The sequence below is a fragment of the Hevea brasiliensis genome, chromosome 9 (assembly GCF_030052815.1).
Source record: "Hevea brasiliensis isolate MT/VB/25A 57/8 chromosome 9, ASM3005281v1, whole genome shotgun sequence".
Taxonomy (NCBI): Eukaryota; Viridiplantae; Streptophyta; class Magnoliopsida; order Malpighiales; family Euphorbiaceae; genus Hevea; species Hevea brasiliensis.
Genome location: NC_079501.1, coordinates 20475253 through 20500021, shown reverse-complemented (window position 1 = coordinate 20500021; position 24769 = coordinate 20475253). Strand labels below are relative to the sequence as shown.

Genomic DNA, 24769 nt, shown 5'->3' with positions numbered 1-24769 from the left:
TATAGCCTAGCTAAGTTCAGTGGCAAGCATTATCCTTATCATTCATTTAATAGATCTAAATTCGAGTTTTCACTTTCTCAATCCCCTATGCACATAAGAGAGAGAGAGAGAGAGAGAGAGAGAGAGAGAGAGGGGGAGAGTTATCCTTCATCTAGTAGATCTAACTTTGAGTCTTCACTTTTCCAATCTCCCATACACATGAGAGAGAGAGAGAGAGAGAGAGAGAGAGAGAGAGAGAGAGCCACAAATAAGAGGTGATGGTCATTTACGAAATACTAGAGGTGGGTACCTTACAATACCATGTTCTAAGATCATGCTGCCAACATAATTCCATTAATTAAAATTTCAAAATTATTGTTTCTGAGGATGAATAACACCAAGCAGTTGCATATATTGCAAAATATATTACAAATTGACTTTGACAACGTGTTGCTCTACTGGTAGCATTACATCTAAATCAATCTTTTTTCCGTCTTCTGATAAAGGTGTATCACCGTTTTATCACCTACCAACGCTGAAATAGTATCATGGTTTGTCCCGAGATGTTGATAGAATAGCAGATATTCCTCATTGCTTGGTTGAAAGTTGTTGCAAGCTCATGTTATCATGCGAGGCAAATTCAACACAAATCAGCCTCAACAATTTTTTGCCTATTGTTTAATACGAGCAAACTTTGGAAGTAGAAAAAGCAGGATTTTCATTTGCATGGTAATATTACATGTTGGCTTTCCTTTCCCACCTTTCCTTTGTGTCAAGCCTGGTAAAAAAAAAAAATTAAAAATTAAGAAAAAAGCTCATTAAGAAATAAAGAATCCAAGAAAAATTAAGCAGCGTTAACCTTGGCTTCCAAAGGGCATTGCACAATTTGTTTTGCCATAAATCATAGATGGAGTCACAAAGAAAAAAAAAAGCTATTAAAAGAAAAGTTCCCAGATAACCACAAAAGCAAAGTGGACTTTTCATGGTTTAACAATATCCTTTAAATCTGATAATAGAAGCAAGAAAATTCCTCCAAAATGAAATTAGAAAGTGAGAAACAGCTGCGTCCAAATTATTAACTACTAAAAACCAAATGGTAATGGACTCTCATTCTCAAAATGCCCAAAGGACTTCTTTTCAATTGAATATCCATATCTGGCCCACAAAGCATCCCCTAGAACAGGTTATTGCAGGAATTCCCTATTTGTGTCCCACTTCCGGTGAGAAACAAAAATTTTTGTATTGTAATGACGTCCATGTTCTCGCATGTTCATATTAAAAAACAGTGCACACAAAGTGTATGTGTAAGCATACAAAAACAGAGAGGATCTTCTCAATGTCCCTAACGGGAGACAACTCAGTGGTTAAAGCTTGGAGTTCCAACTTGGAGATCTCAAGCTTATATCATAGGAATGTCACGTGGGGCCTATGTGAAGGGTGAGGACTAACCTTCACTGTATAGCACAATGCCAGATGTACCCCTTGACTGGCCTAAAGAATAAAGGACATCTTGCATTACTGTGATGCACTATTTTTCACACACTGAATATGGCTGTCTCTTGTACTATTTTTTCAGCCCAAAGAGTGCTTGTTTTTTCAAAGTGGAAGAGATGAAACCTACAGTATCCTTGTAAAAAAGTGAAGTGCTTGTGACACATCAAATTTCTAGTCTATTTATGAAAGCTCCAGCTGAATGTGTTCTACGAGCCTCTTAAGTCAAAGAATCACAACTAAGAAGAATCCATCAGTAAGTGTATATAGTTCTACTTCTATGCAATATAATTTGTAGCCAGTGGCTACTGCCAAAACATACCCCCAATACAATTTCTGGCGCTTTTTCGGTGCTTGATGTATTGCTGAATTGTCTTGCTGTGCTGAGCAATTAACACTGTTGTGCTGTTTTGTGAAGTTGGAGACGCTTGAGTCTTCAATTATTCCACATGTATCTTCATCATCGCCATGTTTGAAGTATTTACCATAAGATCTGCTAGTGCCACGGCCATCTGAAATCCTTATGAAGATATCAGATAATCAAATATGCAATGCGTAATACTTAATTGAGAAAAATACCTTCTGATTTCTTTTGAAGCTTTGATTTTATCTTCAAGCGCCTCTTGTGTAGCTCCTATAAAATGGAAGAACTCAAATACACAATTATTGGAGAGGAAAGCATTTACACAAAATTGATATGGAAGAGAACTGCTACACTTGTATGGGAGCAGCAAAATATTTGCACATGCAGAGATTCATCCATGGAAAAAATGGTCTAATGTCAACAATAGACAACCAAAAATTCAAAATGATCCACCACTTTTAGCATGATAACTTTGAAAATATACCCTAATTATACTCTATTTTTCACAATTTCATTAGGAATAACTCACAGCAACACTTGTTACTCAAACAAGAAGCCAATGGAAGTCCTAGACTCCTACTCTATGGTGGTAGCCTGAGATTATTGTTTATACATATTTGAAGCTTAGAACCCAGAAAACTCCAAAATTGGGTGGCAAAAAATAACCTAACCAGCACCAGCTCAATACTATGAAGAAGGTGATAGTAATGGCAGCTATTAGTTCATTATTCTATTGAATTTCGTTTCATACACTCCATTACATCCTACAAAACATGATCCTATAACTTTAGGGGAGAAAAGAAGGCATACATCTTAGCCATTACACTCTATTGAGGACTTAAAAATTATGCATTTGGTTAATTCCCAGATCTATCGCAGCTTTCCAATAAGAAATCTATTATTACTACTACCCCAATTGACTGCTACAGAACCCCGTATAGCTTATTTAGTGATTTTCACAAAATAATGATTACCAAATTAAAGAAATACGTTAAAAATTAGAAAATGGGTTCTCATACTATCAAATAATTATTGAAATTCGCATTTGTATACTTGTTGTATGTGTTAAAGATGTGAGGGGTAGTCCAATCATACTTGGAGCTTGAAGACCTGATCTTGGGAAACACGGGTGGGCTTGAAACCGGGTTGCAAAGATGGTGTCGATGCTATTGCCGCTTCTCTTCTCTCATCTTCTCCTTCTATTTCTTCTTCTTCTTCGTCTTCGCGACTCATATTGTTGATTTTTCACCGCTTTTCTCTCCTTGACCTCTGTGTGCAACGAGAATGCTCGCTTTGCCGCGGATTCCAGGAGGTTTGAATATGATCCCCAATTTTTCACGGAATAAAGACGCTGCTTTACATAGCTTAGGGCACAATCCAGTCGAGTAATTACATTTTCTGGATACAGTGAAAAATAAATTTAATATAAAGATTTTTGAAGTTGAAAAAAAAGTAGATAAAGATTTTATCAATTTTTTTTTAATTTTTTAATTGTGTGATAAATATTAAAAAATTAGATAAAATATCTATGCTATTTTATATTATTGAATTATTTTAATAAAATATAAGAGAAATTTAATTTTACTCTTTATTTTTACTCATATATCATCATTATATAGCTTTTAATTTCAAATATGTTATTTATTTATTTGAGACTAATTTTAAAAATTTCAATAAAATAAATAAAATTTACTATTTATATAATATCAAAGGTGTAGTAATAATTTCAGCTTTCATAATTTTTTATTATTTTTTAATTACTATTTTTAAAATAATTTTAATATAATAAAAAATCTAATTTTCATTTTAATTACTTTTTAAAGAAAAATAAAAAAAAATATTTTTTATCCATTTCCCTCCGAACAAACAGTAAAAGTGATGAACCGATCACGAGTATCTACCGGTTCGCGAGTTAGAGTGAATGAGATATTCTCTGCTTCTCTGTCTAAAATCGATACTCACTCCCTTCTCTTGGTTTTATCTTTGCTCCCACTCAACGCCCTCTCTCCTCCTCCTCCTCCTAACGCCACCGACGCCCACAATATTCCACCTCTAAAACACTGACCCTTCTCTCTTTTTCTTTCTGTGCTCGATTGCCGGCGTTAATTTGCTGGTGAATTCGATACACCGTTATCCATGGAGGACAAATATCTGCAGCTTTTCTTGGATGAGACCTCGCTTTATAACGACATTGTGCTGGGCCATCTGCTGCCGTCCAGCTGGTGGGTCTCACTTCCTCGCTTCTTCCAGACGTGGCTTCGTAACTACATTGCTGGAACCCTTCTCTACTTTATCTCTGGGTTCCTCTGGAGCTTTTACATTTATTACTTGAAGCGCAACGTGTATCTCCCTAAAGGTATGTGATATGTTATTCAGATTCGTTGTTTAGTAGTTCACCTGTTGAAATTTGAATCTCTTTTTTTTTTTTTTGCTATCAGTTATGATTGGTTGTGGCCTTATTAGGAGTGTGGTTTTTTTTTTTCTGGGTTTTGTTTGATTTGACCTTATTTTTGCTTTCAGTCTTTATTGCTTCTACTGGCAAATTTTTGTTCAGATGCAGGAATCTAAGTTTGTTTTCTTAACAATTACAACATCCGAGCCTTAACCCCAAACTAGTTGCTTTTTCTGTGCCGGATGATTAACTGGCTTGATCTGTTGTTGATTTCAATCTGGACCCTATTCGTTGTTCATTGATATTATTATTACTACTTATTATACTTAGTTTCTTGAATTTAAAATATCAGTTGGAGTTGCTTGTTGAGCTTGAGCATGATATGATCTGTGTTTGCTTGTTCGAAGATTTAATTCCTTTGTAATTTCTGGCAAATTCTACGCGTAGAATGTATTTCTTATGTTCATGTTTATTTGTCAATTTTATTAACTTTCATTTGAGAAACCATGTCAAAAGTGTCCACAGTAGTTTTTTTTTGTTTAAATTCTAAAATTATAAAAATATTACCATTTGGAATTTTATTGCTCTCGTTTCTGGAATTTATATTTGTTTCAGAATATAGTTAATGGCGATATCACTGTTGTTCTAGCTATTGATTTTCTGCATCATGACAGATTTTTGTTTTTCTCTTTCTGTTTTATTAATTATTTGTTTATTTTTGGATCTATGTTGAGAATTGTAAGTTTATTGATGAGGTATGGATATCTACCTCTGCATTTTCATTTTCTTCTTCTTCTCTTTTCCTTTTATTTTATTTCAACGGAGACTTCTTTGCCTTTCATTGTCAAAGGATGATTCATATGGCCGAAATAATCCCTTCATCATGATCTATTTCACCTAATGTCACTCTTCTCCACTAAATGAATGTTAGATTGGAATTTTTTACCAATGAGAGAAATTTGAGATAAATAAATAATACTGATTGTCAATCTTTTATCTTATTTCATTAAGTTTATGATGTACTTGGCAATGATGTTCGCTTCCTATTGCCCTAGTGTATTGGTATGAGATACTGAATGTTGGGTGCTAAAGGCAGTTATTCTCCTGTTAAATATTCATGGTCATTTTGAAATTACAACTCTATTCCTGAGGAGCATATATGTTGACTAAAGAACACTTGTTGCCTTTGTATGCATACCACCAACCAAACACAGTGCTAGGTTTTCCTTGCTTTGCTTGTAGATGTACAGTAATCTTGTATCATGCTTACACACTGCTTCCTACTTTCTAAGGAATAGTGTCATTGTTTTTGTTGACTACTGAACTCTTCAAATTGCTATATTCATTATTTAACTTCGAAAGGTTTTTTAGTTATACATGATGGACAGAATGTCAAGTAAATCAACATTGCTTACTTTTGTATGTATACTTCTGTTTTTGGTCCTAGAGTTAACTATTAACTTAACTGTGACACAATTTGAGAAGTTATAACCTACACAAATGTTTTCAAGTTTTGTAATTACACTCACAGAACACATTACTTCCTCTTTTATCAGAGTTCTGCTTGTTTGATTGGTGGAACATTTTTTCCCGAGATGGCCATTATTTAGTTTCTTTTTATATTTTAAAAGTCTTTTGAGGGGTGTACCCAGTGCATTAGATTCCCTGCTTTGTGACAATTAGGGGAAGGTATGGTTATCTATTTTGTGCACAGCACCACAGCCTCTGTTGCATTATTTTTTCAGAGATCCTGTTTCCATGATTTAAACCCATGGCCTTCTAGTCACAAAGGTTAACCTTACCACGGTGCCAAGGCTTGCCTTTGTAGAAAATACAGCATGAAGTATAAGATGTCCTCTTAAAATCATCTTTATTGTTTACTTTTGTTTTTACTTCTATCTTTTGTCCTTTTTTGTCTTGGTAAGTAAATGGTCACACTTGGTCACTTGTATTTTGAAATATGTTAGAGGAGTATAAAGAAGAAAAACACATTAGGAGCGTCCAAGTTGGCATTTGTAGTTTATTTCAGAAGCATTTGTAGTTTATTTCAGAATCTCATGTCTTCTTTCACTCTGAATGAACAATTTGTTAGTCTTCTACTTAACACCTTTGTTTTATCTCTTAAACATTCCCATTGCAGATGCCATCCCGACGACAAAAGCCATACTTTTGCAAATATTTGTTGCTATGAAGGCTATGCCATGGTACTGTGCTCTTCCATCTGTTTCTGAGTACATGATTGAAAATGGCTGGACAAAATGTTTTGCTAGAGTATCTGATGTTGGTTGGTTTGCCTACATCATGTATTTAATTGCATATCTTGTTGTGGTGGAGTTTGGGATTTATTGGATGCACAGAGAATTGCATGATATAAAACCTCTATACAAGTATCTTCATGCAACCCATCACATCTATAACAAGCAGAATACTCTTTCTCCGTTTGCTGGTAAGTTCTAAATCCATTCAAGTCAAATTTATGGTTTATGTTACTTTGTCAGAATTGAGCATTTATGGGATTATTAATGTACATCAATATAGAAATTCATACTTGTTTCTGATTAAGCTCACTGGTGACAGCCTGACAGAAGTCTTTGTTTTCCTCTCAAAATATAGACCTTTGTTAAGGTGGAGGAGTTGTTCATCTCTAAAAATTATAACACTAATGTTTCTGATTGTAAAGTGGTAGCCTGGTAGTACTAAGTGGGCCTAGACCATATTCCAAGTTGAAATAATTTATAATGGAAGAGCTTCCTGGGTGAATACTTTAGAGTGTCTATGCTTTGGTTATAGTATTAATTGGTGGCTGTAAACACAAAACCATTGGTAAGAGACATGACATTTGTGATGTAGTGAATAACTTAAGATTTTATGGCAATGCAAATGTTGCGTTGGCATAAAACGGCAAACAGGATATGGACTGAACAATCACCACTATTTGCCTTTAACTTAAAGATTTTCATTTCCTAGGATATTGATTATAGAGGGGCTTGTGGAAATGAATTAAGGACTTAAGTAAATATATTCATTTTTTTAATTTTTCTTAATTTTCCTTTTAGTATTTGTTGATGTAGGGTTCAGGTCTTCTGTGTATATTCTGTCTACTAGTGATGCGAGATGAACTTTTCCAAAATTTATTTGTTTTCTAATGAACAAAAGAGCATAATGACTACTCAAAACAGATGATGTAAACTTTAGTTTTTTGGGGTATGGAGTAAACCAGCACCCTGATAATTTCTTTTTTCAGCTATTATTATGGTCCATTTTGTTGCTAGGAATAAGGCATCAAGAATGGGGATCATTTGTCATTTAGCCCCCTTCTTTTGAGTATTTGGTGTCTTGCGTCCAGGGATGAGGGGAATGAGAATGAGAAACTAGGAATTATGGAGCATTTTGTTCGTTGTTTTTCAGAAATGGTAGTTTCTTTTTTTCAGTAATGGTCAAATGACCAGTGTCTTTAGTTTTGTTATCTATTTGGAAGTATTTTCAGTTTTGCGAGATCCAGAACTAGCAAAGCACCTTTCCATTCACAAGGTTTTATTTTAGAGATTAATTAGAAATTATTGTTTACTTTAGGATTGGCATTTCACCCGCTCGATGGAATACTGCAAGCAGTCCCACATGTTATAGCTCTCTTCATCATTCCTACACATTTTAGGTCACACATAGCTCTCTTATTTCTTGAGGCCATATGGACAGCGAACATTCATGATTGCATCCATGGTAAGCTATGGCCTATTATGGGTGCCGGCTATCACACTATTCATCATACTACATACCGGCATAATTATGGCCATTATACTATATGGATGGACTGGATGCTAGGTACCCTTCGTGATCCTGAAGAAGATGCATTTGAGAAGGTGAAGTGATACACACCTGTATGCCTTGACACAATCATTCGTACATTGTTGGTACTTTGTTTTTTTTAGTACTTATGATATATGTGTCTTTTACATGTAAAGGTTCTTGTTTTTAGAGAAGAACTAATTGGGTGCTAGGGAAATGCTCTATCTGGAGTAGACCTAAGCCGCATAAACCATGTACTCAATTTAATGCATTTGTATTGTGTAAGTTGTGGGGCATGTTTTATGCGGAATGTATTTTCAATTGATGGATGTTGGTAATTAGCAAACCCATCTTCTTCAAAAGATGAACCCTATTAGATAAGTGGGATTCATACCATGTGATTTATTCATTTGACGGTTGCCACTTCCTTGCCAAGATCTTCTATGCATTATAATCACCTGAGCATTTCAAAATCTGGTTCTTGTGTGAAGAGAATTGGCCAATGTCCCTCCACAACCTATGGAAATTCTTTCATCAAATTAATTAAATGTTTTAGCCTAAGTCATAGCTAAAATTTTGAATGCATACATTGCTCGTCTATAAATTGACTACCATGATATTTTTGTGCTTCTACAGTGAATTCTATGGATGGGCATGGCAATACCTAATTACAACACATGAATTTTCAAGTTAGACCATTTTAAATTTAGCATAGTCAGGATTGCATTATAAATTACACAATATGCACGCATGAAAACTAGAGTATAAATGGCTTGATTCATTTAATTTGAATAAATTGTATAATAAAAACATATCTCCTATTTTCTCATAATATTTTTTCCCCAATTACGAGAATTGGAAATTGAGAGCAGCTAATGGAGATTGCAACTCTTTACCACTTTTCAAGAAATAACATACCTCTAACTCTGTTGATTAAGTTCAATGATCACTAGGAGGAAGAATATGTTGAATGCTCTGAGACAGCATGCTACACTGTCTGCTATATTTGGCAATTCAATTGGCATAAAGGAAGCTCGTTCTTTCTCTGTATTCTCTCTCTCCCAAACCCCCACCACAAAAGTAAAACGAAATGGGAAAAATAATTTGGTTCTGGTGTGCCAATTTTGTTTCGTATCAATTCTTGATTGTTGGTGGTCTTACTGAATTGTTCATATGCTTGCAAATAGGGATGTGCATTATTTGGTCATAATCGAATAATTGAAACGAACCAATAAAATTTAGTTATTTCGGTAAGAGTAAATTCGGTTAGGTTTGATTTTCAATTAATAATAATAAAAATTTTTTATTTTCAATTATCGATTCGGTTACCTTTGATTTAATAACTGAACTAACTGAAATAACAGAATTTTAATTAATTAATATATTAATTATAATTTTATTAATATTATATCATTTATAATTATTATTTTTATAATTTTATAATAATATTTAACTTATAATCATTATCTTATTAATATTAAATTATATTTATTATTTTTTATAAATAAAAAAGAATATAAATATATTTTTATTAATATTTTATTAAATAATTTATAATATATATATAAATATATATATATATATATTTTTTTTTTTCTGTTAGCTTGGTTATAATCAATAACTGATCGAATATTTTCGATTTTGGTTAATTTCGATTTTTTCTTAATTTCAGGTCATTTCAATTAATATTTTTAAAACCAATTAATAATTCGATTAGTTAAAAATTTAGCTCGGTTAACCGAATGCTCACTCCTACTTGTAAAGTTTTGCTGCGCTCGAGTTTTGATGACATCCTTGGATACTATTATGCTTCATTGTTTTTAACTGTATCTTCTTCAATTTCACTGATAAACATCAGTTATTCAAATTGAATTTTGATTATTGAAATTAACACGTCAAAAAATGTTTTAGGATAATTGATTAAGAAATCAAAATTATGAATAGCGATTATATGTGTTTAACTTCGACATCAAACATTAATCCTCATCAAAGGAAACATGCGTTTGGAAAGTGAGCTGTGATATGGATCGATCCTTTGATTGTTTTCTCCGCACTAGCATGGGTTTTGATGGTTACGTGAAAGGTGGGCGTATTCCTTCGCTATTCGAAAACCAAAAATATGGTATTTCTATATATTATTCGTATATCAGATGGGATCTTCTGAAATGTAAAGGATCTGGTGTATATTGGAAGATTACAGTTAGTCTTACTGAAGCTCTTACAAACACCAGAAAATCCCTGTTTACATCAAATCCTAAAGTTTCATAGATTACTAGTTACAGTTTTAAATTGGGTGCTAAACTGCTAATTCAACTTCAGCTAATGACAAAACCTTCTCCTTATCGCTTTGTGACCACTTGTGTTTTGTGTAGTGCTTCGGGGGCATAGCTGTAGAAATTGTTGGGATTTGCAAAGATTGAAGACTACATTCCAACATCTCTACCGCCTTTTTCATTGATGGTCTAACTGAAGGACTGGTCTGAATGCTCCACAAGCCCACAAGATCATCCTTTTGACTGTTACATTCTCATCATATACAAAATTCTGTCCCAATTCAAGACGTTTATAAATCCAATCCGCAAAATACATTTCGCTGCCGTGAGATGCTCCAACATCAATATTGTTTTGAGGATCATCATTCCATAACTATACACATCAGACTTGTAAGCAACCCCTACGTAGTTTCTCATGAACTCTTCTAGAGCTATATAACCAGCGTTCCTAACATTCCAAACAAAGTTTAATATCATGACTGTCAGCCGAACTTTCTGACAGTTAATCGCAATGGATTCGTAAGACGCGCCCCTGCCTCTTAGACGTATTGCTATAGACTTTGGATACCAATCTCCTACCATAGGCACTTGGTGATTCAAATCAGTCACAGCATAGACGCGCATATTTGATGTGATGAGGTTATTCGCCTTTGGATGAGGGGCTGCTTCTTTGCTTGCGAAATGAGGTGCGTAAGCTTTAATGTTCGGTTTATTCGATGGATTATACTCAAACTGCATGCCTATGATTAGATTAGACTAGACTAGAAGCAGATGCCAATGATGTGTTGGCCGGATGGTAACACTGACTGCTTGCCTCCAGACTATTCCAAAATGGCCGGGGTGGTAACTTGGTTCCCAGATGGATTATGGATTTTGTACCCCGTTTGGAAGGAAATATGGTAAAGTAAGATTTTATAACCTGAAGTTTTTCGATGTAAGATTTTTTTATGGTTTTCAAACTTTCATATGGGAGGAAGGAAAAGTTTTAAAAGTATTTAAAGGTTTTAAAAGAAAAAACTTTATTAATCCGCTAATTTGGAGGATTGAAAAATAAAAGTTGAAAAAATCTCAAAAAAATCATATTTTACAAAAACTTTATATCCTTCCAAACACAAATTTAAGGTTAAAAAATCTTGAAAAACCTTCCATTATTTTTTAAAAAATCTCCTCTAAATAAAGTGTCATGGGACAGGAGTTCTAGCCCCATGGGACGCCTAGGTCCCCCTTGGCCAGGGTCCCTTTTTAGGTTTCCTGCACGTACCTATACAGATTCATAGATGTTAGCTCTATAGGGTAATAGTTAACTTGTGACGACCTTGTCAACTGTCAAAAATAGTAGTAGAGAACTGCCGAACCGTTACGAAAGACATAGAAACAGCATGGTATACATAGTATATGTTTGAAGAAATTCCTCAACTGCAATGTAATCTCTTTAACAATAATTGCAAGTAAAGTAGTAACGGCCCACTGGGCACAGAAAATGACAATTGGCTATTAGTATTTACATTATAAATTTCAGAAAATTCTTATTTAAATTTGATTTATTATGAATTCAAGATCCAATTATATGAAATTTTATATATTTAATAAATAAATCTTATTATATATATTGTGTCTTAAATCTATGGTAGATCAAATCTAGATAAGAAAAATCTATAAATTCCATATTTGTCTGAAAAAATCTTACAATGTGAACTTTGAACTTTTTCTAATTAGTCACAGAAAATTACATCAGAAATCATGGAACTAACCTTATACTAACATAAATAATACTTTAGAAACTCTAACTTTCTTAAGGTAAGGTAAAACAGGCTAACAAAAGTACCTGCACATGAGACACATAAACTGTATAATAACCTAATTAAAAAAAAAAGTTAAAATAACTGCCCTAATGACCAGACGTTGCACCAAATGAAATATGAAGCATAAAAATATAGGCAATAAACAAACCATAACTTGCTATATCTGAAAATAAGGAGAAAAGAAATTCTCCTTTTTATGCGTTTTCCAACAAACTGACAAGTAACAACTCAATGAAGATTATAGAATAAACATTTGTTCGTTTAAGCAACAAAAATGGAAGAACTCTAAATTCGTGAGTAAGCAAAGAACAGTTTAAACTGATTTCTTTTCACTCCATTTAGAATTGAAAGCCACTGTTCCATGTCATGCAATTGCTCTTAGTGGTAGGCTTTAGATTTCAAGTCTGCCAGCGTGCGACTAAATCATCTTTGAACCAGGTAAATTGCAGTGTTAATCATATTGCACTCGTACACAAAAAGCCAATATTACACCGGTTTACTGCTTAAATAGTTATTCAATTTTTTTTAATTATTGAAATAAAGCAGCCATAAAATGTTTAGAGTGGAAAAAGTGAATCCATATAGCCCACCCCAAATTTTTGGAATAAAGGTTTAGTTGAGTTGAGTTGTATTGAAATAAAGCAGCCATAAAATGTTTTTTTCCTTTTTTTTATTGGGAAGGGTTTAGCCTCAACATTTATGAATTAATTATTAAAATAATATGATTTAAAAAACTATTTATAAATCTAATGTGAATCTAAAATTATTTATAAAAATAGTATTTGTTTAAAAAAGGTAAGTTGAAAACACATTTTTAAGTGATATTATATCACGTTAAAATACTAAAAAAAACATTATTTGAAATGACTTTTTTTGAAACTATGCCACATTATGTTAAAAAATACAAAAATTACTAAAAAAAACACCATTTGAAATGATGTTTAAGTGTTACCATATCATGTCGGAAAATATAGAAATTACAATTTAAAATATTATTTAAAATTATATTTTCTAAAGTAATTATCTAAGTTTATTCGTGTAACACCCTCAATTTAGTAAGTCCGTACATTCTATTGTTCCGGTGATCGATGTCGGTTCGGATAGCTAGAATGTCTGGAACTATATTTAGACTAGAGTAAGGAGTAATAAATAACTCAAAAAATGATAAGAAAAATTTAGAAAAAATTTTAAAAATAAAATACAACCAAGTTAAATGAGCTGGTGTCCTAGCGATGGGTAACCCAATAGGAAGTTGCGGTCCTCGCAGCTAGGAGCTCTAAACCTGGGAGAAAATTCATGAAATAATTTTTGAGACTCCAGATAAGAGTTACGGAGTCCTAGGTAGCATTAGAATGCTAAGAAAAGATTAGGAGAATTTTATCAATCGGTACAGACGATTTTGGCTCTTTAAGCCAAACGAATGGTATTTTGGTCATGTCGCCTTTAGAGATAATTTTTTACTAACTTGTCCATTTAAGTAAGTGAATTATATGACATAAAATATGAATAAATATTGATAAAAAATTAATTAAAAATAAATAAAAAGAAAGTGGATGGAAAATGGAAAAATTAGTTACATATTTTAAATAAAAATTAATTAGCAAATTTTCCTAATAAGACAAATACATTATTTAATATTTAAATTTACATAAATATCTTATAATAATGAAAGAAAACAAAATTTTCTCTTCTTTTCCATTACTTTGCCGTCCCACTTTCCCATTTCTCTCTCAAAATAAAATTTTCTCCATTGAAGCTTGCTTAAGCTTCCAAACCATCTAAATTTCTTGACCAAAATTTTTAGAAATTTAAAGAAAAACTTGCATCAAGGCCTGAACTCCAAGAATAAGCAAGAAAAACCAAGAAAAAGAAGGAAGAAAAAGAAGAAAGATATTCAGTGGACAGCCCAAGGAAGAAGATCAAAGTGTTTTGAATGAATTGAAGATTAATTGGGGCAGCTTGGAGTTGATTGAAGCTAGCACACAAAGGTTAGTGCTATGAACCTTACTTAATTAGGAAATTTGATAAGTATGGTTAGGGTTTGAATCAAAATTGGGGTTTGTTAAATTGCTGTTGAATTGATGTTATTAAGGTCAATTAGTGACCATTTGACATAGTTTGACCATAAAATGAAGTTGAATGTGGCATTGAATTAGGAATTAGAGATGCTGCCTATGTGCTGGAAATTCTGGACCTTGAGTCCAGTAAGTTTGGACAGCTGTAACTTGAGAGGTGTAGGTTCAATTGGTGCAAGGCCAATTGGACATGAAACTAGACACATAATTATACAACTTTGATGGAGAAACCTTGCCCAGAAAATAAACTTAGAATACCCTAAAAATTGACCAAATCCGGATAACCAATTCTGGATTTGGTAAAAGTGACCAAATGAACAATGTTGTTTGTTCATTTGATCATAACTCACTGTAGAAAAGTCCAATTGACCTAAAATTTATATGAATGGAAAGCTTAGACAATTTAGAACAACTTTTATGAAGAACACAAACTTAAATTTTGAACCTAACCAATTGAAATTTCTAGCCTAAGTTAGGACACTAAATCTGGCAAAACCAAATTCTGTCTAGAATTTCTGGACAAGACCAATCCGCCAATTATGGTATTTAGGTTATAATTTGAGTTACAAAACTCCAAATGGAGTGATTCAAAAAGTGAATTAAAGAAAACACATAAAGGAACAACTTTCATGAATAAAGTTTTGTCAAAATTCTACTGTAGCAAGGTCCAATGAAATAGTAAACTTGGACCACAAATTTTGAAAAATTGAAATAAAACCTAGGAAGCTAGGAATTGAGTTTGGCAATCAATGCCAACAAAAATAAAATGTAAAATGTGGTATCTTGATGAATTGAGGCTAAACAAATTTATTATAAATCAAAAAGTCAACCTTTGAATGGAAATGATCAAATGAATAGTAACCACTAAATTATGTGAAGTAGAAAATCAAACTATAAGAATCATTATAGTTATTAATATAGGATGTGGTAGGTAAATTGTGAATGGTGAATTTGAGTGACACTAGGATTTAAGGAAAATTTAGATAAATTTGAAATCCATAAAATATTCATGGATTACTTGAAATATGAATGAAAATTTACCTAAATTATGAGAAATAGATAGTTAGGACTTATATGCCCATTAGAAATAGAATTCGTGATACATTAGTAATACAATTGGAAATATGCAATTGTAATTAGCATAAGTGAATTGTCAAATGTATAAATGAGATAAAGTGAATATGTGATACGGTGTGTCCGCAAGTGCACGGGTCACAGTAGTATAGTTTTAAAAATTGATATCGATCCCACAGGGAATTGTGCTTAAATTGGAAATAAAAGTATAAGCAAATTAGAATGACAAAAATTAAAAGATATTAAAAATAAAATCTAAAAATTAAAATTAAGACAAAAATTAAAGATGTAAAATGAAATTTGGAATTAAAATTGGTATTTAAGGAATTAATGCTAAATCAAACAATTAACTAAAATTAATTAGACTAGATTACCAAAAATTAATTTGAAATTTCTATTTATGAAATTAAGAAGAATTAAATCTAAAAAAATAAAGTAATTCTAGATATTGGATTTAAATTGAAATTGCTATTTATGAGGTTTGGAGAATTTATATCTAACTTCAATGAAAAATAAATTGATTCTAAAGATTGGATTTTCAATATTGTTTGCATGTGATTTTTCCCTAATTTAGCCAAACACATGAGAATTGCAATTTTGAGGGAAATCAATTCTTAAATTTTTGAAACCTTTTTCAAGCATCTCAAAATTGGTTTTCATTAAATCAAACCCTGTTTTCACGGTATTTCAAATCTAACAAAAACCCAATTAATGCTCTAATTGATTTTTGGAAAGTTCCCCTTAATCTTCTTAGCTTATTTCTAACACCAAGAAAATAAAGTTTATTGCAAGATTATCCATCCCCAATATTCACTTTTCAGTCCATCTATTAAGGATTAAAACTTAACTTAATGAGGGCCCATTCATCAAGCAAGGAAATAAGCACACAAGCAATAAATCAAAATATAACAATATTCATTTAAATGGCTAAATCAGTTCAAAACCACAAAACAAATCAATATTTACAAACCCATCTCTAGAATCTCAATAAACTACTCACAAATCATTGTTTAAAGACAAACCCAAATGAAGAAATGAAGAAATAATGGAAATGTAAGCTAAAAGGGGTAGAAAACTCAAGAAATTTGCAGCAGATCTCTCGCAGAAAAGTGCAGAAACGTGATCCGTGATGGTTCTGGAAGAAGATGCAGAAGATGCTCCTCCCTTTCCCTCTTTCGATCTTCCTACAAATGCCTCCCGTGCTCTCTATGGAAAGAAAGTGATAAAGGGCACTTTATATAGGCAAGGGGACTGTTCTAGAATGGGTAAAAGGGAAGGATCCAGAGAAAGTGAGGTAAAAGGCCGAGTAACAGAAATGCCACGTCCAAAAATTTTCCAAAGAAACGACATAAGCCGGTTGTGTCGCGGGTTGTGTCGCTCGGCGTGAATATTCGACGATCGACACAACCTGCGACATAAGCTAATTCGGTTGCTTTGCAGGTTGTGTCGCCTCTACCATTTTTAACTCAACTTCAAAATTTTTTGCAATTCGACTTTAATCTCCTCCAAATGGCTACTCTGATCAAAATTCATCAAATTTCTCCAGATTTAACCTACAAAGCAAATAAATTCCAAAAATTAAACTAAGAAATGTGAAAATTGTAAAATTGACTAAATATATACTAATATCTAAAATAATAGCTATGAATAATGGTAAATTATGTGCAAAAATTACTCCTAAATGATGATCTAAAATGCATGCATCAAATTCCCCCATACTCAAACTCTTGCTTGTCCTCAAGCAAAATTTCATTAAAACTCATTTGGAAGGGAATAGAATCAGTCTTTGAAAACACAAAAATCACAAATCCAAACTACCAACTTACCTCTAGCCACCAACATTCCAAATTCCCACCAGCAAAAGCACAAAGAATGAAGCAAGCACTCTCAACTATTACAGAATAGCTAAGAATTAACCAATCAACCCAAGCAACAAATACCAACCAGCTACAAGAGTCAATTGTGCCAAAACAAACCTAAATGAAATAAATAGCCAATGTGTCTCAAATAGATGGTGAGTAATGTATGGAAGATTATATTGCCAAACCCATATGCAAGCATAAAAGATCTAACTCTACTAATGTAACAAGCATTTTTCAAAGAATCATTAGGTCTTTTTAAGGGTTGTAATGGGGTCTAATAAGGTAAGATTGTGGTTAACAAAGAAAGGGAATAAGGTAAACAAAATATGAGAATAATATTAATCATGAAACTCAAAGTGCATCTTTTTTTTTTTTTTCTCTCTCTTTTTTTTTATTTTTTTATTTTTTATTTTTTATTTTTTTATTTTTTTATGAAGTCAAGAGGAAAGAAATTCACAATGAATCTCAAGTGCTTATCACAATGATTATACAAAGGGACTACTTTTGATGCTTATTTATTTTATTTTATTTTGATTTTGTATGTGTCCCTATTTCATGTCACACCCAAAATTATCTTTGGGATATTTTGGTGACCTTTTCAACTTTTCATAATTACTCTAGCACTTTTCAAGATGTTTCAATCCTCCGAAATTTTTTTTTTATTTATTTTTTATTTTATGCACTTAATTGCTAAAATATTATTCTCATAGATAGGTGGTAGTGTTTAGGTTTTATGGCTAGGTAAATGATTTGGGTTCCAAAGAAATTAGGGAATTAAGGTTCAAGGGGGTTTGCAAGGGTTAAAATGAAATTAAGGTAGGTTAAGGCTAAATGCGAGGTTTAAAATATGAAGAAATGCCTAAATCATATTCTTATCAAATGCAAGTTAAAAATTTCGCTTTGAAAGATCTAAGATGCTTGTTCTAGGAATGGTGAGACGACAAGGACCATTTTCTTCCTTAAAGGCTTATCCAGACACTCAAAACTCAAAATAACTAACTTGCACTGCATACCTAGATTGATATATTAATTTTCAGCTATTAAGTAAGAGAAAGAATAATGCTTAAGACTTTGTACCCAGCTAGAACTTTCATTCCACTAACCATCTAAAGGCAAGTTGGATTGCTTGAATAAGTGGCTTATGTAGTTCAAAGACTAGTTTAAAAATCCAAAAATTTTAAATGAAATGCATGAGTGTAAATGTATAGTCAACCTATATGCAACTAAGTATGCATAACTAAGTATATGAAGCTATATGCAGTGTATATACGTGAATATGTACAAGTATGAAGTAATGAGTGTGTCGCTATATGCAAATGAAAAAGAAAAATAATTTTTGCAAGGAAAAATATTTTTTGCAAAAAATTTACCCTCTCCCCCATACTTAGAATGAACATTGTCCTCAATGTTAAAAAAAAAAAAATGTGCAAGGAATGGGATAATTTGGCTATATGTGCATAGAGAAATTATTACCCTGTTGCATAAGCGATAGCACAACTTGTGTTGAAAGTGACACAAGCTGAGATAAGAAGTGTTACCTCATTGAAGTGCAGCCAATTTAATTAGGTAAAATTTGGACAGCTGCTGCACTCATTGCAAAAGAAACAGTGCAATGGAATCCATTAAATCGATTAATCTCAAAAATTTGAAATAGGAAGTTAAGCGCAAAAATATAGCCATCAAGTGTAAATCCGAAATAGCAAATCAAAGCAAGTGAGCAATTGTACTAAAGATATAAAAGAAAAATGTACGTTATGAGGAACTAAAAAAAAACTGAATAAGTAAACAGTGCAAGAAAAACAACACAAACAAAATATTAACTAAATAAGTTCAAAATACTAATTAATTAAGCAACGAAATTAAAGACATGAAATGTTTTTTTTTTTTTTTTTTTTTTTATGCTCATTTGCTTGCAATGCATTGCATCCCATCTGCACAAGGAAATTAGAACAATGTTAAACTCTGAATAAGGAGTATAGAAAAAAACTTAAAACAAATGAAAGAAAAATTGGGAGTTATGCACAAAAATGCTAAGTTTAGGTCTTTAGCTTGACCATACTTACTCAAAATTTCATGGAGAATGAGAGAGATAGCAAGTTGCTATCTTCTCGATTGGCTCACCAACTGAATAGTGCCTCAATCTTTGTCCATTTACCTTGAAATTACCAGATTTTTCACCAAAAATTTCCACAGCACCATGAGGTAAAACTTTCACAATTTTGAATGGACCGGACCACCTTGATTTTAATTTTCCTGGAAAAAATTTTAACCTTGAATTGAATAAGAGAACCAAATCTCCTTCTTTAAAGTCCTTTTTCTTGATATGCTTATCATGCCATTTTTTTGTTCTTTCTTTATAGATCCTAGCATTTTCATAAGCATCAAGTCTCAATTCTTCTAACTCATCAAGTTGCAAAAGTCTTTTGTGTCCAGCAGCTTGTAAATCAAAATTGATTGCTCTTATGGCCCAATAAGCTTTATGTTCTAACTCTACGGGCAAATGGCATGATTTCCCAAAAACTAACCTATAAGGTGTAGTTCCTATGGGGGTTTTAAATGCTGTTTTATATGCCCAAAGAGTGTCATCTAATTTAAGGGACCAATCTTTTCTGGACTTATTGAGCTTTTCCAAGATTTGCTTGATTTCTCTATTTGTGATTTCTACTTGGCCATTTGTTTGAGGGTGATATGGTGTGGCAATCCTATGCTTTACCCCATATTTTCTCATCAATTTTAAAAATTGGTGGTTGCAAAAATGGCTACCATCATCACTGAATATTGCACTTTGGGCACCAAACCTGGTCAAAACAAATTTTTCGTAAATTTCACCACAACTTTTGCATCATTGGTAGGTGTAGCAATAGCTTCTACCCATTTAGATACATAGTCTACCCCTACCAAGATATATTTATTCCCATAAGAAGATGGAAATGGCCCCATGAAATCAATTCCCCACACATCAAATAATTCAACTTCTAATATGGATTGTTGGGGCATCTCATCTCTTTTGGAAATGTTGCCTACCCTTTGGCACCTATCACACTTGCTTACAAAATTTCTCACATGTTTAAACATATTAGGCCAATAGAAACCTGATGTCAAGACTTTTTCAACAGTTTTTGAGACACTAAAATGACCACCATATTCAGAGGAATGACAATGGTAAATAACATCATGCATTTCTTCCTCTGGTATACATCTCCTAATTATTCCATCATTACATCTCCTAAACAAAAGAGGTTCTTCCCAAGAATAAAATTTAACATCATGCAAGAATCTTTTCTTTTGCTGCCAAGATAAATCAGGTGGCAAGACACCACAAGATAAGAAATTCACAATATCAGCAAACCATGGAAGTGCAGAATTCAACACATACAACTGCTCATTCATGAAAAACTCATCAATTGGCACAATTTCATCATCTTTATTTTCAGTTTTCATCCTAGAAAGGTGATCAGCCACCACATTCTCAACACCCTTTTTATCTCTTATTTCCAAATCAAATTCTTGAAGTAACAATATCCATCTAATCAACCTAGATTTAGCTTCTTTCTTGCTCATTAAATACTTTATTGCTGCATGATCAGTGAAAACAATTACCTTTGAGTTGACCAAATAAGAACGAAATTTATTGAGTGCAAATACTACCGCAAGGAACTCCTTTTCAGTTGTGGCGTAATTGACTTGAGCTTCATCAAGGGTTCGCTTGCATAGTAAATGGCATAAGGTTTTCTATCTTTTCACGCTGGCGATACCCAACAAAGAAACTCGCTTGCATCACACATGATTTCAATGGCAAAGTCCAACTGGGGTTGCATGATAGGAGTCATTGTTAATGCCGCCTTTAACTGCAAAAGCAACCATACAATCTTGATTAAAATCAAATTTAACATCATGATTCAAAAGATTTGTTAAGGGTTTAGCAAGTTTAGAAAATCCTGAATAAATCGCCAGAAACCCAAAGATGTCCAAGGAAACTCCGCACTCCTTTGACAGTGGTTGGAGGGGCATTTTTTCAATAATTTCTATTTTAGCTCTATCCACTTCAATTCCCCTATTTGAGATTAAATGCCCTAAAACGATCCCCTCTTGGACCATAAAGTGGCATTTCTCCCAATTCAACACCAAATCATTATCAGCACACCTCTGCAAAATTTTAGACAAATTAGTCAAGCATGAATCAAAATTAGTGCCATATACTGAAAAGTCATCCATGAAGACCTCCATAATTTCTTCAATAAAATCAGAAAAAATGGCCATCATGCACCTTTGAAATGTGCCAGGCGCATTACACAATCCGAATGGCATCCTTCGATAGGCAAAGGTGCCATAGGGACAGGTAAAGGTAGTTTTCTCTTGGTCATCAGGATGTATTGGAATTTGAAAGAAACCAGAATATCCATCTAAGTAACAAAAGAATGAATGCTTGGCTAATCTCTCTAACATTTGATCCATAAAAGGAAGGGGAAAATGGTCTTTTCTTGTGGCATTGTTCAACTTCCTATAGTCTATGCACATTCTCCAACCTGTAACAGTTCTAGTGGGTATCAATTCATTATTCTCATTTTTAACAACTGTCACTCCACCTTTTTTTGGTACAACATGCACAGGACTAACCCACTCACTGTCAGAAATAGGGTAAATAATTCCAGCAGCTAGTAATTTTAGGATTTCCTTTTTCACAACATCCTTCATTGTAGGATTCAATCTTCTTTGGTGTTCAATGGAAGGTTTACTATTTGGCTCTAGGAAAATCCTATGCATACAAACTGTTGGACTAATTCCCTTTATATCATCAATTGCATAACCCAAAACTCTCCTATATTTTCTCAAAACTCTCAACAATTTGTCAATCTCAATATCAGTCAAACATGCATTAATTATAACAGGATATGTTTCATTTGGTCCAAGAAAAGCATACCTGAGGTTGGAAGGAAGAGGTTTAAGATCTACCTTTGGGGCATCCTCTACCTTTAATGATGGTGGTTTGATCTCCAAATTTTGCACTCCTTCAAGTTGAAAAATTGTGGCTTCAGGATGTGGTGGAGAACTCTCCAAGTGTTGTGCAAAAGCAGCTATGTTGTGATTATCATCATCAATGCTCCCACCATGGACTAAGCAATTTTCAAGTGGGTCTTGTGGGTAGCTTTTTCTGAAATGCTCTTGAACAATCTCATCAATAATGTCTACCTGCAAACAAGACTCAACTTCTTCATGTTTCCTTTTCATGGCTGGATTGATGTTGAATATCATTTGATCATCTCCCACTCTAAGCGTCAATTGCTCACCCTTCACATCAATTAATGCACCAGCTGTTGCCAAGAAGGGTCTTCCCAATAAGATAGGAACTTTTGTGTCTTCTTCCATATCCAAAATGACAAAGTCTACCGGAATGTAGAATTTCCCAACCTTGATAGGCACATTTTCAAGAATGCCTTCTGGATACTTAATTGAACGGTCAGCTAATGAAAGATACATGTTTGTGGGCTTCAATTCTCCCATATTCAACTTCTCATATATTGAAAGAGGCATTAGGCTGACGCTAGCTCCAAGGTCACATAAAGCATTTGCCACACAATTATCACCAATATGACAAGGGATGGAAAACACACCCGGATCTTTGAGTTTGGGAGGTAACTTCTTCTGGATTATAGCACTGCATTGCTCTCCCAAGTTGATGGTGTCATAATCTTCTAGTCTTCTCTTGTTGGAAAGAATCTCCTTCAAAAACTTGGCATAACTTGGCATTTGGGATAGTGCCTCAGTGAATGGCACATTGATATACAATTTCTTTAGCACTTCAAGGAACTTGCCAAATTGTTTGTCTAGTTTATGCTTGATGAATCTTTGAGGGTAGGGAAGGGTGGGTTTGTAAGGTCTGTGGGATGTATGGTTTCTCTCCTCATCTTGCTCACTTTTGCTTTCTTCTTCTTTTTCATTTTTCTTGCTCTCAACCGAATTTTCTTCTTTTGTGCTCTCTTTTCTTCTCTCTTGTTTTCACTCTCTTGACCAACTTTTTTACCACTTCTCAAGGTTACAAACTTACATTGTTCATGAGGGTTTTGTGGTTGGCTAGGTAGTTTCCCATAGGAATTGCTTCCTGATGAGCTTGCTTGTTGCGCCAATTGAGTCTCCAACATGCGGTTGTGGACTTGTAATTGATCCATGGTTTGTCTCATGTGTTGCATTTCTTCCTCCAATTTGTTATTCATCTTGCTTTGGTCAGAAAAATTTCTCCATCATGCTCAAGGTTGGCTTCGGTTCATGAGGTGGAAGGGATTGTTGTGCTCTTGCTTGATATCCAGGTGGTGGTTGTCTTGTGGGCTAAAATTGAGGCTGAAATTGAGGCTTGTTCTGCTGCATAAACTGCTGGTTATGAGTATAATTTGAGCTTTGGCCTTGTTGAGCAAAAGTTGCTTGTGGTCTCCATGTTGAGTTGTTCATATTAGAATAAGAATTTCCCATAGGTTTTTGTTGATAACCTCCTGCATAAGCAGCTTGCTCTTGCAAATAATCATCACCATAAGAAGAATAATCAACTCCACAACTTTGAGTTCCATTTGTGAAGGCAACTTGTTGCATAGTTGTAGGAGTTGAGGTTGTTGCCTTTGTGCAAAAATCACTAAGAAGTGAGTCAATCGATCAAATTTTGCATTCATGTAGTTAACTGAGTCAAGTTCATAGATCCCAGCTTTCTTTGGCTCAAGTGCTCTAGGATTTCCCCATAAATGGGTATTATGAGCAATCTTCTCTAATAGATCATAGCATTCTTCACTTGTCATTCTCATGAAATCTCCTCCGCTTGTGAATCAATTGTGTTTCTTATGGTCGAGTAACTCTGGTGTAGAAATTCTGAACAATCATCCATTTGGGTATTTCATGATGAGGACATTGCCTTTCAAGCTCCTTAAATCTCATCCAAGATTCATACAAAGTTTCATCATCTCTTGGTTTAAAAGCTACCATCAGATTCCTCAAATGAGTGGTTTTCCCAGGTGGGAAAAATTGAGATAGAAAAGCTTGAGATAGCTGCTCCCAAGTAGCTATAATAGCTTGTGGAAGTGAATCATACCACTCCAATGCTGAATCCCGAAGAGAGAATGGAAATAAGGTGAGCCGAATAACTTCATCAGAAACTCCAGGTTGTCTTTGTGTACCACATATCATCAAAAATTTCTTCAAATGAGAATGAGGATTTTCAAGTGGGCTACCTCCAAATTGTGAATTCTGAACCATTTGAATAAGACCAGTTTTTAATTCAAATTGATTAGCTCCAATAATAGGTCTGTTATCTCTCACATCAGTACATCTAGGAAAAGCATAGTCTAACATGGATCTTCTTTGAGGATCATTTTGATTAGCAACTGCATTTTGCCCGTTTTGCTCATTTCCTCCATTGTTTCCACCAATAGCTCTATTTTGATTCTCCATATTTTCGATTGTCTCCTCTTGCTCAAATCTTTGTTGTTCTTCTTTTTCTGCTTCCTTTCTTCTCTTGTATTCCTTTTTGTTAGCTCGACATAATTTTTCAATTTCAGGATTGAACAACAATTCAGTGTCACTTGTGCTTTTTGATCGTCTCATAAACAAGAAAAGTACCTGAAAAACACAAGGAACAATAGTGAAAATAAAAGAAAATAAAAATTCTAATTAGCTTAAAACAATTAAAAT

At 33.5% G+C, this 24769-nt stretch overlaps 2 protein-coding genes and 1 non-coding gene across 3 annotated transcripts; 2 read left to right on the top strand and 1 right to left on the bottom strand.

The window, feature by feature from the left end:
- Positions 1–314: 314 nt before the first annotated feature.
- On the bottom strand, positions 315–3268 carry LOC110662173 (uncharacterized). The gene is made up of 4 exons (XM_021821062.2): positions 2930–3268; positions 2050–2104; positions 1793–1982; positions 315–757 (listed from the first exon to the last, which is right to left on the bottom strand). Exons 1-4 carry the CDS (start codon positions 3065–3067, stop codon positions 715–717), a joined length of 426 nt encoding a protein of 141 aa, XP_021676754.2. The 5' UTR covers positions 3068–3268; the 3' UTR covers positions 315–714.
- A 494-nt stretch (positions 3269–3762) lies between these two features.
- LOC110662172 (delta(7)-sterol-C5(6)-desaturase) lies at positions 3763–8421 on the top strand. The gene is made up of 3 exons (XM_021821061.2): positions 3763–4190; positions 6367–6672; positions 7800–8421. Exons 1-3 carry the CDS (start codon positions 3971–3973, stop codon positions 8093–8095), a joined length of 822 nt encoding a protein of 273 aa, XP_021676753.2. The 5' UTR covers positions 3763–3970; the 3' UTR covers positions 8096–8421.
- A 15551-nt stretch (positions 8422–23972) lies between these two features.
- On the top strand, positions 23973–24079 carry LOC131183607 (small nucleolar RNA R71). Its single transcript, XR_009151649.1, has one exon. It is a non-coding gene; the product is annotated as a small nucleolar RNA R71 (small nucleolar RNA).
- The last annotated feature ends 690 nt before the right edge of the window (positions 24080–24769 follow it).